Source organism: Bidens hawaiensis, unplaced genomic scaffold (assembly GCF_021521415.1).
Source record: "Bidens hawaiensis isolate Kalapana, Puna unplaced genomic scaffold, B.hawaiensis_p1.1 tig00024294_1, whole genome shotgun sequence".
NCBI lineage: Eukaryota > Viridiplantae > Streptophyta > Magnoliopsida > Asterales > Asteraceae > Bidens > Bidens hawaiensis.
In genome coordinates this window covers 213176-227042 of record NW_027493831.1, presented here as the reverse complement: position 1 = coordinate 227042, position 13867 = coordinate 213176, and the positions used below count along the sequence as shown (strand labels likewise).

At 35.5% G+C, this 13867-nt stretch overlaps 1 protein-coding gene, 2 non-coding genes and 2 pseudogenes across 3 annotated transcripts; all 5 read left to right on the top strand.

Moving 5' to 3' along the window:
* Window positions 1-2422: 2422 nt before the first annotated feature.
* On the top strand, window positions 2423-4461 carry LOC143569049 (uncharacterized). The gene is made up of 9 exons (XM_077055051.1): window positions 2423-2609; window positions 2677-2761; window positions 2944-2991; window positions 3257-3345; window positions 3469-3522; window positions 3629-3696; window positions 3795-3841; window positions 3949-4046; window positions 4164-4461. Exons 1-9 carry the CDS (start codon window positions 2550-2552, stop codon window positions 4272-4274), a joined length of 660 nt encoding a protein of 219 aa, XP_076911166.1. The 5' UTR covers window positions 2423-2549; the 3' UTR covers window positions 4275-4461.
* A 763-nt stretch (window positions 4462-5224) lies between these two features.
* On the top strand, window positions 5225-5385 carry LOC143569057 (U1 spliceosomal RNA). Its single transcript, XR_013141666.1, has one exon. It is a non-coding gene; the product is annotated as a U1 spliceosomal RNA (small nuclear RNA).
* A 2906-nt stretch (window positions 5386-8291) lies between these two features.
* TRNAH-GUG (transfer RNA histidin (anticodon GUG)) lies at window positions 8292-8363 on the top strand. Its single transcript has one exon. It is a non-coding gene; the product is annotated as a tRNA-His (tRNA).
* Window positions 8364-10007: 1644 nt separating this feature from the next.
* LOC143569048 (uncharacterized) lies at window positions 10008-11225 on the top strand (annotated as a pseudogene).
* An 870-nt stretch (window positions 11226-12095) lies between these two features.
* On the top strand, window positions 12096-13122 carry LOC143569046 (dirigent protein 10 pseudogene; annotated as a pseudogene).
* The last annotated feature ends 745 nt before the right edge of the window (window positions 13123-13867 follow it).

Here is a 13867-nt window from a genome sequence, read left to right as displayed (position 1 = left end):
AATTTTTATTATTGTTTTGAGGGTTTTTTTTAGTACAAATCATTTACATCTTTCTCAATGTTATCACCTTTTTATAGAATAACTTGAACATGTATGGATAAATACTATACATTATATCATAAGGGGATTGATATACTAACATAAACAAATATAAAATTGCAAATTCTTGTCGCCGCAACACCGCGCGGTTTTATACTAGTATATTTTAAAGAGTGCTATTAATTTGGTATAATGGTTTGTTGGTATGCTGTTTCCAGCGAAGATGTGGATTCGATTCCCACTTAGGTCATTTTCATGGACATATGGGTGAAGGGATGAATTAAGGTTTTAATCTCAGGTTCGAACCCGACATGAGGCGAGGATTTACGGTTTGCATCAGATTTTCACGCATCAGGGGGTATGGTCTCACGACGGTTGAGGAGTCGACCTTGGACATGACCTCAAAAAAGATAAATTTACACGTGTTATTCTCAGCCTTTTGAAAGAAAAAACTAAAACTGAAAAACAAATTAAATGTCTAAATTTAAGTAGCTGTGTTACAATTCATTGTTTCTAATTTGTAGTATATGTAATGTCAAACCTGAGACTACATTAATATTCGACTACATTATATTCTATATGTCGTAGTAAAAAACAATTAGAAGTTTTATATATTTAAATATGCTTTGGATGACTTTTTTATCAATTAGATTCGTTTAATACTTTTCATCATGGCTAAAAAAGTACTCTTACATAGTTAACATTTTAGGCCATGCTACCAATGTATCATTGTTTGGAGCATGGCCATGCGAGATCAACAATCATGAAGCATTGTCCGGGTATATGTGGTGGAGTGGATCCCTGTGGGTAGACTCACATGCGTGAATGGGAATTGTTGTCATTAAGCGCGGGAATCAAAGAGAGTTGTTAATTAAGAATCAAGTTATTATACAAATGGAAACAAAAATGAGAATGATGATAAGGATTTAGCCACACAAAAAAACTCTAAAAAAATAAATAAATAAATCATAACTCAAATTTTAATAAAAGAAACGAAAAATGTAAAAACTCAAAAATGTTTCCACCGCCTATCTTGTTCTCATAAAAAAAACACAATAGTAAGTGAAAAAAGTCGTCGTGTTTTTTTTTGTTTATCATTGTGTTTTGTGTTTATTTTCGTCATTGATTGTATCTTTTTCCTTGACATTGTGTTTTTTTCTTTATATTGTGTTATATTACTCAACATTGTGTTATATTTTGTTCGGCATTGTGTTATATTTTGCGATCTAATATGTCTTTTTTTAGTCATAATTGTGTCTTTTGTTCATTTTCGTCATTGTGTCTTTGATCTCGCCTATATTTCTTTTCGTCATTTTTTTTTTATTTTTTTGAACGGGAATTATGGCAGAAACATTTTAGTTTTTTAATTTTTTCGTTTTTTATTTATATTTTGAGTTATAATTTTTTTATTACTTTTTTTGAATTTATTTTTAAGAGTTTTTTATGTGGTCACAAATCCTTTTCACACTTCTATTTTTGTCTCCTTTTGTATTTTAACTTTATCATGTTAACCAATACTTACATTATTTAAGAAAAACTATATATAGTTAGGCTTATTTTTTTAAAACTATTGATACACTCATACTTCTCCTGCATGGAATTTTGTGTAATTCAAATCTCAAATAACCACACCATGAACGCATACAATTGATACAATCCAAACGATTCTATTGTATACCGCCTTAGTTTGATCTTTCAAATCTCAACCCCCCCCCCCCCCGGTTTGAATCCAACAATCTCCTCCGAAGAAACAACCCGAAGTGGTTCCCAAAAAGGAATAGTATAAAAGAAATAAAATACTAATACGTAACACTGTAAGGAACTGTTTATATAAATGCAAAATAGACCCTAGAATAATAACTCACATCTACTCGGGTTTGAATCATCATCGTTATCCAACCATTACCACACATGTTGTGATGAAGGTGTTGGTTGTGACGATGGGGGTGCGGGGGTGGTATGTAGGGATGTGAGAAGATATTATCAAGTAGCCGGTAACTCAGTAATTGATGCCATAATGATAGATTAAAATTTTTTATAACTTTTGGGAAAAATTATAAGTCACAATATAAACAATTTCAAACAACTTTAAAGTTTTTAAAAAGTTAATAAGTTATAAGCCGGTTAACATGAGCCATCCCAAACAAAGAAAGGGCTTTTGAGTTGTGGAATGCTGTGACCATTTGAGTCACAAACTTCAAATGGAAAAAATTAGCGGTAGATATGATAATGATACGATAGATATAGATTCCAAACGGAGCAAGGTCCACACGGCAATAGACTCTGCAGAGGTCAGCTTGTGCAGGTGCAGTCACATCAATTAAGCATACGACGCACCAGAAAGAATAGTCTATCCACCAGCCAAAATAACTGTTTCGTTAAACTGGTCCATCAAATTGAATGCTACTACCAGATAAGTCCGGAATCTCCTGAGCCACACACTACTACTAAAATCAATCAATCAATCAATCAATCTCCATCGACGGCCAATTACGGTTGTTTCAACGTCAATGGTGCGAGTATCAGATATCTATCTCTTCTTCTACAATTCCATTCAAGCTGTCGGATGGTACTATGACCCACCTTAATTTTACTCTCTATGTCAACACACACACTACTAATACTAACTAACACACACTAATTGCTTTCTTCAGAATCTCAGTTCACTTCCTGTTTACAAACTCGGTCAACGGCGGCTACGCGTCTGCAGGAGAGCTAATATGTAAGGCATTTTATCAAACACTTGGTGTGCACGTTCATTCTTCAGAATTCGAGTTGATTTTAATTTTTATTTATCTGAACAAACACCTGCATCATTTCTGCCTTTTCAACTTTATTAGAGAAATAATGTGTCTTTCTTGAAATCTAATACTTGAAATGATTTTGATTGTTCTTTTTTCATAGGCTTGTTGCAGAGTCTTGCTTTCATTGAAGTCATCCATGGAGCTTTAGGTGGGTCCCGAGAACAATATAAGTGCTAAAACCATGTTTGTAAAAGTTTCGCCTAGGGGCCGATTAATCCCTATTTTGTCAAAATTGAAACTTTTATATACAAAATTTAGAATATATATAAATGTATATGTTATATGTATATTTGAAAACTTACATGTAAATTTTAATCCGATTAATCACCGGTCCCTACCCCACCCGCCTAACTAGCGCCTAGCGAGTTCTACAACATAGGATTTGAATTGAAAGTTCTAGTGTTTTTTTTAAGGTATTGTTCCTAGTGGATTTATCTTCCCATTGATGCAATGGGGAGGAAGGACACATTTCCTGCTTGCAATTGTTCGTCAATTACACGAGGTCTGCATTATCTTTTTTCATACATCTTGTTTAGCCTAATTATATACAAGAATGAGAAATTAAAGTGATATAAATATTTGATTTTGACCATTTTTAACTAATATCTTTTGCTGCTTCATATAGGTTCAAGAATTGCCTGCAGTTCTCATAACATTTGTTGCTTGGTGTTGCATTGAGGTAAATTTACCCTTTTGGTTACAAACTTACAATACACGTAAATACATCTTTTGAAGCTAATTTCATTAAGGTAAACGATGACTTTTGACCAAATTCATGGAAACAGATAATTAGGTACCCGTTCTATGCGTTGAGCTGCTTGGGTAGCTGCCCCTATTTCCTTACCTACCTCAGGTTTTGTTCGGTTTATCGCATTTGACATGGAAACACTTTGGTCACTGAAGTTTTTAATATTTTAGTTGAGAAAATTAAGGTTGGTGTCATTTTGGTAGGTACACAGTCTTCATTGTGATCTACCCAATTGGGGTTGTGGGTGAAAGTAAGTGGTTTATGTGTTAACCTTACGACAGTTTTTCAATATGTGCACATTGTATATACTGATCAACTTATCATATAATCTTGTTTTGAATTGATATTACTAAATAGTGTGGATCATGTACCGATCACTCCCGGTTATCATGGAGAAAAATCTTTATGCAGATTTTTTTGCTGCCTTCCCTTTCAGCTACTATACATTTGTCAAGGTATCTTATTATATGTTGAGAGATTTTGCTCCATGTCACATGCCACATCACCAATTTTTTTCCACGTCATATTTTGTAACCGTTAGCCTAAAGATAGCATCTTGAATTTTTTTCCAGGCGGTCCTTATCTGCTATCCGTTTCTTTGGTTGCAAATGTATCTTTATTTGTTCAAGCAACGTCGTTCGAAGCTATATCCACGCAGTGAAAAAGACAAAAAGAGAAAATGAAGATCCAACAGTTAACTTAAGAAAACTGTGGTGATAATTTGGATTCTTTCTGCATATTTTTTTAAACCTATTTGGCTGTTTGTATTTAGATGATTAGGTCTATTTGTGTATTATAAACTATGTACCCTTAGACATCTCCGCTTCCGGATGAATCATAATTCAGATATTTTCACATTTACATATTAAACATCTGTTTATATTCTCTGATTATTAAAAACTTTCCAAATGACATGTGTTGGGTGTTGTAATCTCATGTATCAGGGCATTCTCTTTTGGCTCGGCTTGGCTTTTGAACTACACTAATCAATGGATACACTAAAGTATCATTAGTATTGTTAAAGTATGTAACAATCATTACACTAAAGTATACTCATAACAAGTGTAGCTGTGTAGTGTAATTAACAATGCATACACACACTATTAGTGTTTGCATCACTAAATTATTATCATCAATAATGCATGCATAAAAAATATACTAAAATATTATTAGTAACACATGTATTGTAAACATCAATGCGTACAACATACTTGTAAAGTTTCACTTATTTACGATATAACTAGGTTTTGGGTTGACATATTTAACACGTTTAATAAGCAGGTCGTGTTCATGTTGACTTGTTTAACCTATTTAGTTTAAAAATGTAAACTCGCTAACCCATTTATGACCTGTTTAACCCATTTTTTTTAACAAACCACCTACCCGATAAACACGTTTACAACTTAATTATATCCCGCAAACCTGATTGACATGCTAAGATAAATGGATTAACTGTCATGTATGAGTTACCATTTTTTATAGGTATAAAAATTTTGAAGTTATTTGCATAATAAAAGCAATAAGGAAATTGAAAGGGTTTTTAACATTATTGTAACCCAATCCCACATCGGATGGATGATGAAATATTGTAGGAGAGTAGAGGTATAAAAGGTGAGCAAGGGCATTTGATTACTCACTTACCTGGACGGGGTCAATGGGTGATCAAGTAAGCCCATGGCCTAGGTTGGTGACCTCCATTGCACTCTGGAGGGGTGCCCGCCTAAGGTCGGCCCAAGTGGTCGAGCCTACGTCATAATTTGTGGCAGCGGAGGCCTGCGTTCGCGCGGCCTCCACCAATTTCTAAGTTAAATGTTTTATATCAGGCTCTTCTACCAATTTCTAAGTTAAAACGTTTTATATCAGGCTCTGTTGTCTAGGGATGAGAACGGTGTTGTAATGCAATTCCTGAAAATTGTAAATTGTTGTACTGTACGGAGGGTATTGATACCGAGTGTAATAAATTGGGAAATACCGGTAGTGGTTTAGAGTGATGCATCTAGCTAGTAGCTACACTGTACGGAAACTGATCTGTTTGTACTGTTAGTTACAAACAAATGGATGTGTGCAGGTGTGTTTGATTATGGTCTTTCTGCATTTTGATGATTGTTCTGTGTTCTAGTTTGCATTTTGTAGACGACGGCAGCAAGGTGTTTGCGAAAATGCCACATCCAACTCGGGTTTTCATAATTACTCAGATCATAGCCAAAGCAGTACAGAACATTCAAGGTAACAGAGAGCTGATGTTTGAACTTGTAGATATTACTTATTTTAAGATTTAACTATCTTTATTGATTTAACATTCTTGGTGTATTTTAATCTGTTCAAACTAGGAGTTGTTTATGCAATCACTTCTGCTAGCAGCATTAAGTATGCTTGGTGTTGCCTAATTGCATTGAGGCAAATTCGCTCTTTTGGTTACAACACATAGTTACAAACTTTCATACATCTTTTAACATTGAATTTATATCACATGTTTTGACTTTTGACCAATTTCATGGAATCGCATAAGTTGATTGGGTTACCCCTCTTTCCTTACCTACCTCAGGATCGGTTCCGTTTGGTTCATTCATTCATTCATTTGAATTCTGGCATCTGAAGTTTCATATTTATTTGAGAAAAATAAAGTTTGTTGTCATTTTGGTGGCCATAGTCTTCATTGTGATCTACCCAATTGGGGTTGTGGGTGAAAGTAAATGGTTCATGCGTTATCTTTATGACAGTTTCCAATATGTTCACATTGTATGCACTAACCAACTTATAATTTGATCTTTTTTCTGATTTGATATTACTAAATAGTGGGTTGTCATGGAGAACAACCTGTATGCAGATTATTTTGCTGCCATCCCTTTCAGCTACAATGCATTTGTCAAGGTGTCTTACCATATCTTATGTGCCACGTCAACAACTTTTTGCCAAGTCAGATTTTGTCACCGTTAGCTTAATTGCAAACATTTTGAGAATTTGAGCCTTAGTGAAACCAGACTAAAGTTGCTGCCTTTTGCTATTACTTTTACTAATATACTTTTTATATTTTTTTCTTTTGTAATTTCTTTATCTAGGCTGTTCTTATCTGCTATCCGTTTCTATGGTTACAAGTTGCAACTATATCTTTATTTTTTCAAGCAACGTGCTCAAAACTATATCCACGCAGCGAGAAGGAGAAGAAGAGAAAAAGAAAATCCAACAGTTAAGAAAACTGAGGTGATAATTAAATTTCATCCTGCATATCTTTTTAATCAATATATGTGGCTGTTTGTATATTGAAGATCCAACAGTTAAGAAAACTGTATCTTTATTTGGACAGTGATTGAACAATAACAGATCAAACGAGAACAATAAAGACGACAAACATTGAATAGTAGATTGAATAAGAGTTATATAACAAACATAGACAAAAAATGAATAACATACAATATCAAATTCTACACTAAAAAAAAAAGAATCAAGAAGTGCACTGTAGTCAATGTATACCCTAAAGATCTCGAAAGTGTAAGAGAATGTACGTGTAACCACACACAGGGTACACAACAACATGTGTAATGTAAATATGTAATCACCCATGCTCACATTAAAATGCCACTAGTATATATGCATCAATGTTAGGAGTGTCCAAATAGGTCGTGATTTAAAGCTCGCTTCGAAAAAGATCGGAAAGAGCTCGCTCAAAATTGGCTCGGTTTGTAAACCAGCTGAACTCAGGCAAAGGTTGGCTCATTTGTAGCTCACTCGGTGTTTCATTTGTTTGACTTGTTTATGTTAACCCCGATTTTAAATATTTATACTCCAAGTAATAAAAAAACATTTAATATTTCAGCCTAACTTTTCATCATTATTCTGGCCAATTCATATCAAGACCCTTTTTCTTCTTCTATGTTCTAACAATTAGCTTTGGCTCGGTTTTGAATTTGAGCCGAGTTCTTCCCCCGCACGTGGAAAACACTAATAAATGCATATACTAAAGTATCGTTAGTATTATTAGACTAAAATATGACTGTTACACTAAAGTATAACGATAACACATGCAGTGTAATTGATAATCATACACACACTATTAACAAGTGCTACTAACACTAAAGTATTACTAATAATGCACACCTAGAAAACTATACTAAAATATTATTAGTAACACATGTAATGTAATCATCAACGCATACAATATACTATTAAAGTTTTACTTATTTACGATATAATCACTGTGTGGAATTTCTATGTTTGTAACGCCACTTCATATTCTGTGTTTTAGCACCGCATATTATTAAAGTTTCACTTATTTTTAATAACGCCACTTCATATTCTGTGTTTTAGCACCGCAAATAAGTTATACTTTCACTTAATTATAAAAATATCATCACATGAATGTAGTTCTATCTTGAAGATCCGGTCCAGATGTGATTGTTAGTACTTCTCATCTCATTTATCATCTTCAAGTATGAATTATGAGGTTTTATTTGTTTATTTATTTATATAAGTAGAAATCGTATGAAATTTAGAACTTGAACTCGCAATTAAAAAACTATCAATTACTTAGAGCAACTTATAGCTTATACAAGTTTGAATAATCTAGCTCTCGATGACGTAAGAAAACAAAATTCTTAGATTATTTGTTTTCATGATATAAATCACTTCCAACATTGGTTGGGAGCCCTTTAATAGTGTTCCTTTCATTTCATTAGTATCAATATGAATAAGTAAAACATCTTGTGGCTGTAGTTTAGTGGTAAGAATTCCACGTTGTGGCCGTGGAGACCTGGGCTCGAATCCCAGCAGCCACACTTTGTGTTTTCTTATGCTTTTTTCCATTTTTTTTATAATTTGAAATTGTTGGATACACACATCTCTGCGCCAGTTCGAGTCCCTATCATTGCGTTTTCTTCATTTGTTTTGCAAACCCTAATTTCCCCATGGTTGAGGTTCTACACCTTCGAAGTTCAACGACAGATGACGAATTTCAGCCAACATCGGTTGTGTGTTACAAGCCAAACAAAAGAACTCAACCCAAAAGACTAGTCTGATAGGTGAGGGAACCCATTTGGCTTATAAAGCCCATATCAGTTGCCCATACAACCAACGTGGGACAAGTCCCATACCTTACAATGGTTTCAGTCCGTAACAATGCACCCTCCTCAAGGGCCAACGTCCTCGTTGGTCACGGCTGGCTCACTCCAGGCCACCAATCCGAGTCCTCATTGGTCACGGCCACGTTGGTCACAGCTGGCTCTGATACCAATGTTACAAGCCAAACAAAAGAACTCAACCCAAAAGACTAGTCTGATAGGTGAGGGAATCCATTTGGCTTATAAACCCCACATCAGTTGCCCATACAACCGATGTGGGACAAGTCCTATACCTTGCAGTGGTTTCAGTCCGTAACATTGTGATTGTGAGGTAAAGTGTCAATTTTTTTCATTTATAATCCTATTGTTACAGTTTATAAATAACAAATTAAAACACCTTCCTCTAACAGCTGCGAAGTTTATGTGATTCAACCGCTTTTATGTACCCATTCTCCAAACTTATAAACTTATAAACTTATAATATCTGGCTGTATCAGTTATAAACTTATAACTATAGATAGGTTATGCATGAATATAGAGAAAGAACTATATTAGAAGTCATGGTCATATATATTTACATGTAAGCTATGGTATGGGATGTTGGGAACTTAAATGAAATTGATAGATTTTTGGACTACAATCCTTATTAATAATTTCTGTAATAGAAATAACATAAGCCATTTTGTTAGATAGGTAATTCTTCATGCTTCATTGAAAATTTGAAAGAACTGTGGTGTGTTGGTGCGAGATACAGCCATTAGGATAGAGTTTTGTTTGTTAAACTAGTAGTCAATAATGGGAATAAATGTGTATGAATATACTTTGTTCTGAATGAAGTTTTATAGAGTCATTTGTAAAAAGAAACTCTAATTTGGAATTGAAATAAAAATCATATTTCAAAAAGCCATAAACCAAACCAAAGAGAACCTGTATTTACACTCACAAACCCAAAAATTCCCCGTGACCGAACTCAATCTGACCAAAAGTATTCGGCGGCATTTGGGCAGAACTACCCACAGCTCCCATACTTGGGGCCTGCCCTTGAGCTTATTGATCCATCTTCACAGCAGATAAATAATCAGTTTTAGAGGGTGGTAATTTCTGATACGACCCGAGTTAAAACACGAGACCATTTTCAGTACTAGTAATGCTGGATAGTTAAATAAAAAAAATATGTAACTTTTATTCTGTTAGTTTGTGTTTAAGCATTACGATATGATATGGTGATTGTTGATTTGAATGCATCTTTGATTTTTCACTTTGTACTTTTCATGAGCTAATTATTAGTTGGGAATCTGTGATTTTTAAATTTTGTTATTTTGAAACACAGCAATGACTGCATATCTTCCATTCCATTAAGCCATGTCCGTTGTTCGCAAGGCACACTGTAATTACACTGGCCTTCGCCATTATCACAAACAAAGACATTCAAAACCCCGATGAACTTCTCTCTATATTCCATGATCACTGTGAAACCAGCAGTTTTAAACACGACTACCCTTCATACTCCTCTCTCATCTACAAACTTGCCCGTAAAAGAAACTTTGAAGCAGTCGAAACCCTTCTTCAACAACTCCAGCTTTACAACGTTAAATGCAAAGAAGCTTTGTTCATTGGATTGATGCAGCATTACGGGAAGTCGGGTTATGTCGATAAATTGTTTAGGAGAATGCCATCGTTTGATTGCTACCGTTCGTCGCAGTCGTTGAATGCAATTCTCAATACTTTGCTTGAGAATGGGAGGTTTGATGATGCAGACGAGATGTTTAAGAGCTGCTCGAAGATGGGCTTTCGACCTAATGCGGTGTCGTTTAATATCATGATTAAAGAATGGCTTGGAAAGGGAGAGTTGGACAGTGCCCGTAAGGTGTTTGATGAAATGCTTGAGAGAGAAGTTGAGCCCACTGTTGTAACTTATAATTGTCAAATTGGATTTTGGAGTAAGAAAGGCGAGTTTACCAAGGCTAAGCGGTTGTTTGATGAGATGATTAGCAAAGGGAAGAGACCGAATGCTGTATCGTAAGCTTTGTTAATGGAGGCATTATGTTCAACGGGTAACTTTAAGGAAGCCAAAAAGATGATGTTTGATATGGAGTATCAAGGCTGTAAACCGCGGCTCGTTAATTATGGAGTTTTGATGAATGATCTCGCGAAAAGGGGAAATTTTGATGAAGCGAGAAGTTTGCTTCTTGAATTAAAGAAAAGGCGAATTAAACTGGATGTCGTAATGTATAATATACTGATTAATTATCTATGTAAAGAGAGTAAAGTTGAAGAAGCCTACAAGATGTTAGTTGAGATGCAGGTTAATGGTTTTGAGCCAAATGCAGCCACATATAGAATGATAGTTGATGGTTATTGTAACAATGGAAAATTTGATGAAGGCTTGAAGGTTCTAAACGCAATGTTAACGAGTAGGCATTGTGCGCGGTTGGAAACGTTTTGTAGTTTAATTATTGGTTTGGTTAATAATAGGTCACCGGCACTTGTGGCGGGGACAGAAGTGGTAGCTTGCTTGTGTCCGAAGCGGTTGCGTCAAGTGTATAGGTCTATTTATTTCGTGTAATTTTACGTAACAATTAAATGCGCCCAAAAAGACTTTGAATGAACAAGTTTTTCTGCGTTCGTTAAGAACATAAACTTGTTCATACTTCTTTTCTATGGCTCGTTAATATGCTAACGCACACAAAGGGACATGGCATCAACAATTTGGGGTGTAAGCAAGTCAAGTCGCTTGTGAGCTACTTGAGATTTGCTCGCTAATCGCTCGAATCGAGTCGAGCTTAAACGAGCAGACCGAACTCGAGCTTAAAAATAAGCGAGCCTGAGCTTTACTTATAGGCTCGTGTAGACTTGGAAGCTTAAAGGAGCCTATAATTTATATGATTTTATTGTATATATTAAATTTGAATTTATATAAGATTATGATAGCAATAACTGATTAATACTTAATATGTTATATATAAAATGTATAAATATACTAAAACAAGTTGAGTTTATCTATAAATAGTGTTTGATAAAAACTACTAACAAATTGAGCTCGGGATTTATAAATAGAGTTAGAAATGAGTCGAGCTTGAGTTCTTGTATGTTAAACAAGTTGAGCATGAAAGCGGGGCTCGGCTGGTCTCGTTTACACCCCAAAAAATAAAGTTAGAATGACAATTTGATAATTCAAAAATGATGTTAAATTAACCTCAAGATTAATGTTTCATATTAATAATGCATTTTGTACATATTTACTTAATTCTAGTTCATCAATTCTTTATACTATTAATAAAACAATTTAGAATGCTTGAATTAAAGAACACAAGTTTAGTTGGCTAACTCTAATGGCACCTACTCCATGTTATCAACTTCACCATTTTTGAATCCTCCATTCTCTGTGTATAAATACACACATCTTCCATCATTCAAACACATCACATCCAATAATATCCACCAAATCATTCACTTGATCAAACTTTCCTTATGGCAGCCTCTACCTTCACTTATTTTACACTACTCTCCCTCCTTTTCCTAGCCACCACCTCGGCTCGTACCCTAGTTGAGGAAACAGAGGAGACTGAACCCATCACCCCCGTGGCTGCACCCGAAGAAGGTGATGATGTCACCCCCTTGGGTGCCATACCACCTAACCCGGCTACTAGCACCGCTGGTGTGGTACCCGTCAAAGGCCCTGACCACACATTAACCTTTTTCATGCATGATATTCTTGGCGGGTCCAATCCCTCGGCTAAAGCTGTCACGGGAGCCGTGACCAACCCGGCTGTCAACGGTCAGGTCCCGTTTGCAAAACCAAACGGTGCCAATCTCCCAGTTAACAACGGGGTCCCACAAGACGACAAAAACAATGGGATTCTCAACAATAATAATCTCCCGTTCCTAACCGGCCTAGGCGGTACCACCTCAAACGTTTTCCAAAACAATAACAATAACAACAATAACTTCAACAACAACAACAACGTGTTTGCGGCCATTAACGGGGGACAGTTACCTCAAGGTAATGCCTTACAACAGTTTATGTTCGGGACATTGACCGTGATCGATGACGAGTTGACCGAAGGACATGAGCTCGGGTCTGGTTTGATTGGGAAGGCTCAAGGGTTCTATGTATCGAGCTCAATCGATGGAAAGAGTCAAACAATGGCGTTCACGGTGATGTTCATGCATGGGAGTTACATTGATAGTTTGAGTTTTATGGGGGTTCACCGGAGCGCTGTGGCGGAGTCTCAGCTGGCGGTGATGGGCGGCACCGGTAAGTATGTGAATGCGAAGGGACATGCTGTGGTGAAGACTTTCCAGGGTACAAACCAGGAGAACAATGATGGCACAGAGACACTACTTCAGTTTACTGTGTATCTTGCTTATTAGTTTGTTTTAAGGTTGTGGGTTTGTTTGGTTTGTGATTCTCATATTTATGTGATTTTTGTAAGAAATGTGTGAAAATTTACAAAGAATCTATGTTTTGTTATTTGCAATTTCTGTTGGAATACATATTAACTGATCACTAATACATATAAGGGTGTTAAATATTAGGTTACTTTGATTAAATTAACCATTTAACCTATTTCACCTTGAAAATCATTAAACCAGACATTCAGGTCAGGGGAGGCTCAGATGGTGTGCGAGCCGCACTATCGACCGGGGCACATAAGTTTCGGGGGCACAAATATTTTTTATACATATTACATGTATATGTTTTTGGTTTTAAAAATAAGGTTATTTGCAATGGTTTATGAGATAATTACATGCTTATAATAAATCGGTCGATAAAAGTTTTATCCATATACATTAGCGAATAAAAAATTTTCGTTAAGGCCTACGGGCCTTTTTATTTTGGCTCGGCCTAAGTATTTAAATTCTCGGAAACGGCCTTGATTCAGGTTTAACAAAATGAAAAAAAAAAGAAAAAACAGTCGAAAAGGGTGAATATAACTGGTTAAAACAGATGTTTTAAAATGAGTCATGGGCTGATTTCGGCTGGCTAGCCCATCGGGTCAAAGAATCCTATGTTGTTATTAGGGGTGTGCGTGGTGCGGTTCGGTGCGGTTTTTAGTTAAAACCTAACCGAAAACCAAAATTTCGGTTTTATAGTATTTGAAACCGTTCGGTTTCGGTTTTTTCGGTTTCTGTTTTTCGGTTTCAATTTTGGTTTCAGTTCGGTTTCGGTTTTTTTGGTTTTTGATATTTGAACTTGAAAATTTTAGGTCAAAAGAAAG

Bases quoted from the DNA above. Each gene is read 5' to 3' on its own strand.
- LOC143569049 (XM_077055051.1), top strand. From the start codon at position 2,550: ATGGTGCGAGTATCAGATATCTATCTCTTCTTCTACAATTCCATTCAA. The intron at 2,610-2,676 runs TACTATGACCCA...AACTAACACACA, and splicing joins CCATTCAAGCTGTCGGATGG to CTAATTGCTTTCTTCAGAAT. The intron at 3,346-3,468 runs GTCTGCATTATC...TGCTTCATATAG, and splicing joins TTGTTCGTCAATTACACGAG to GTTCAAGAATTGCCTGCAGT.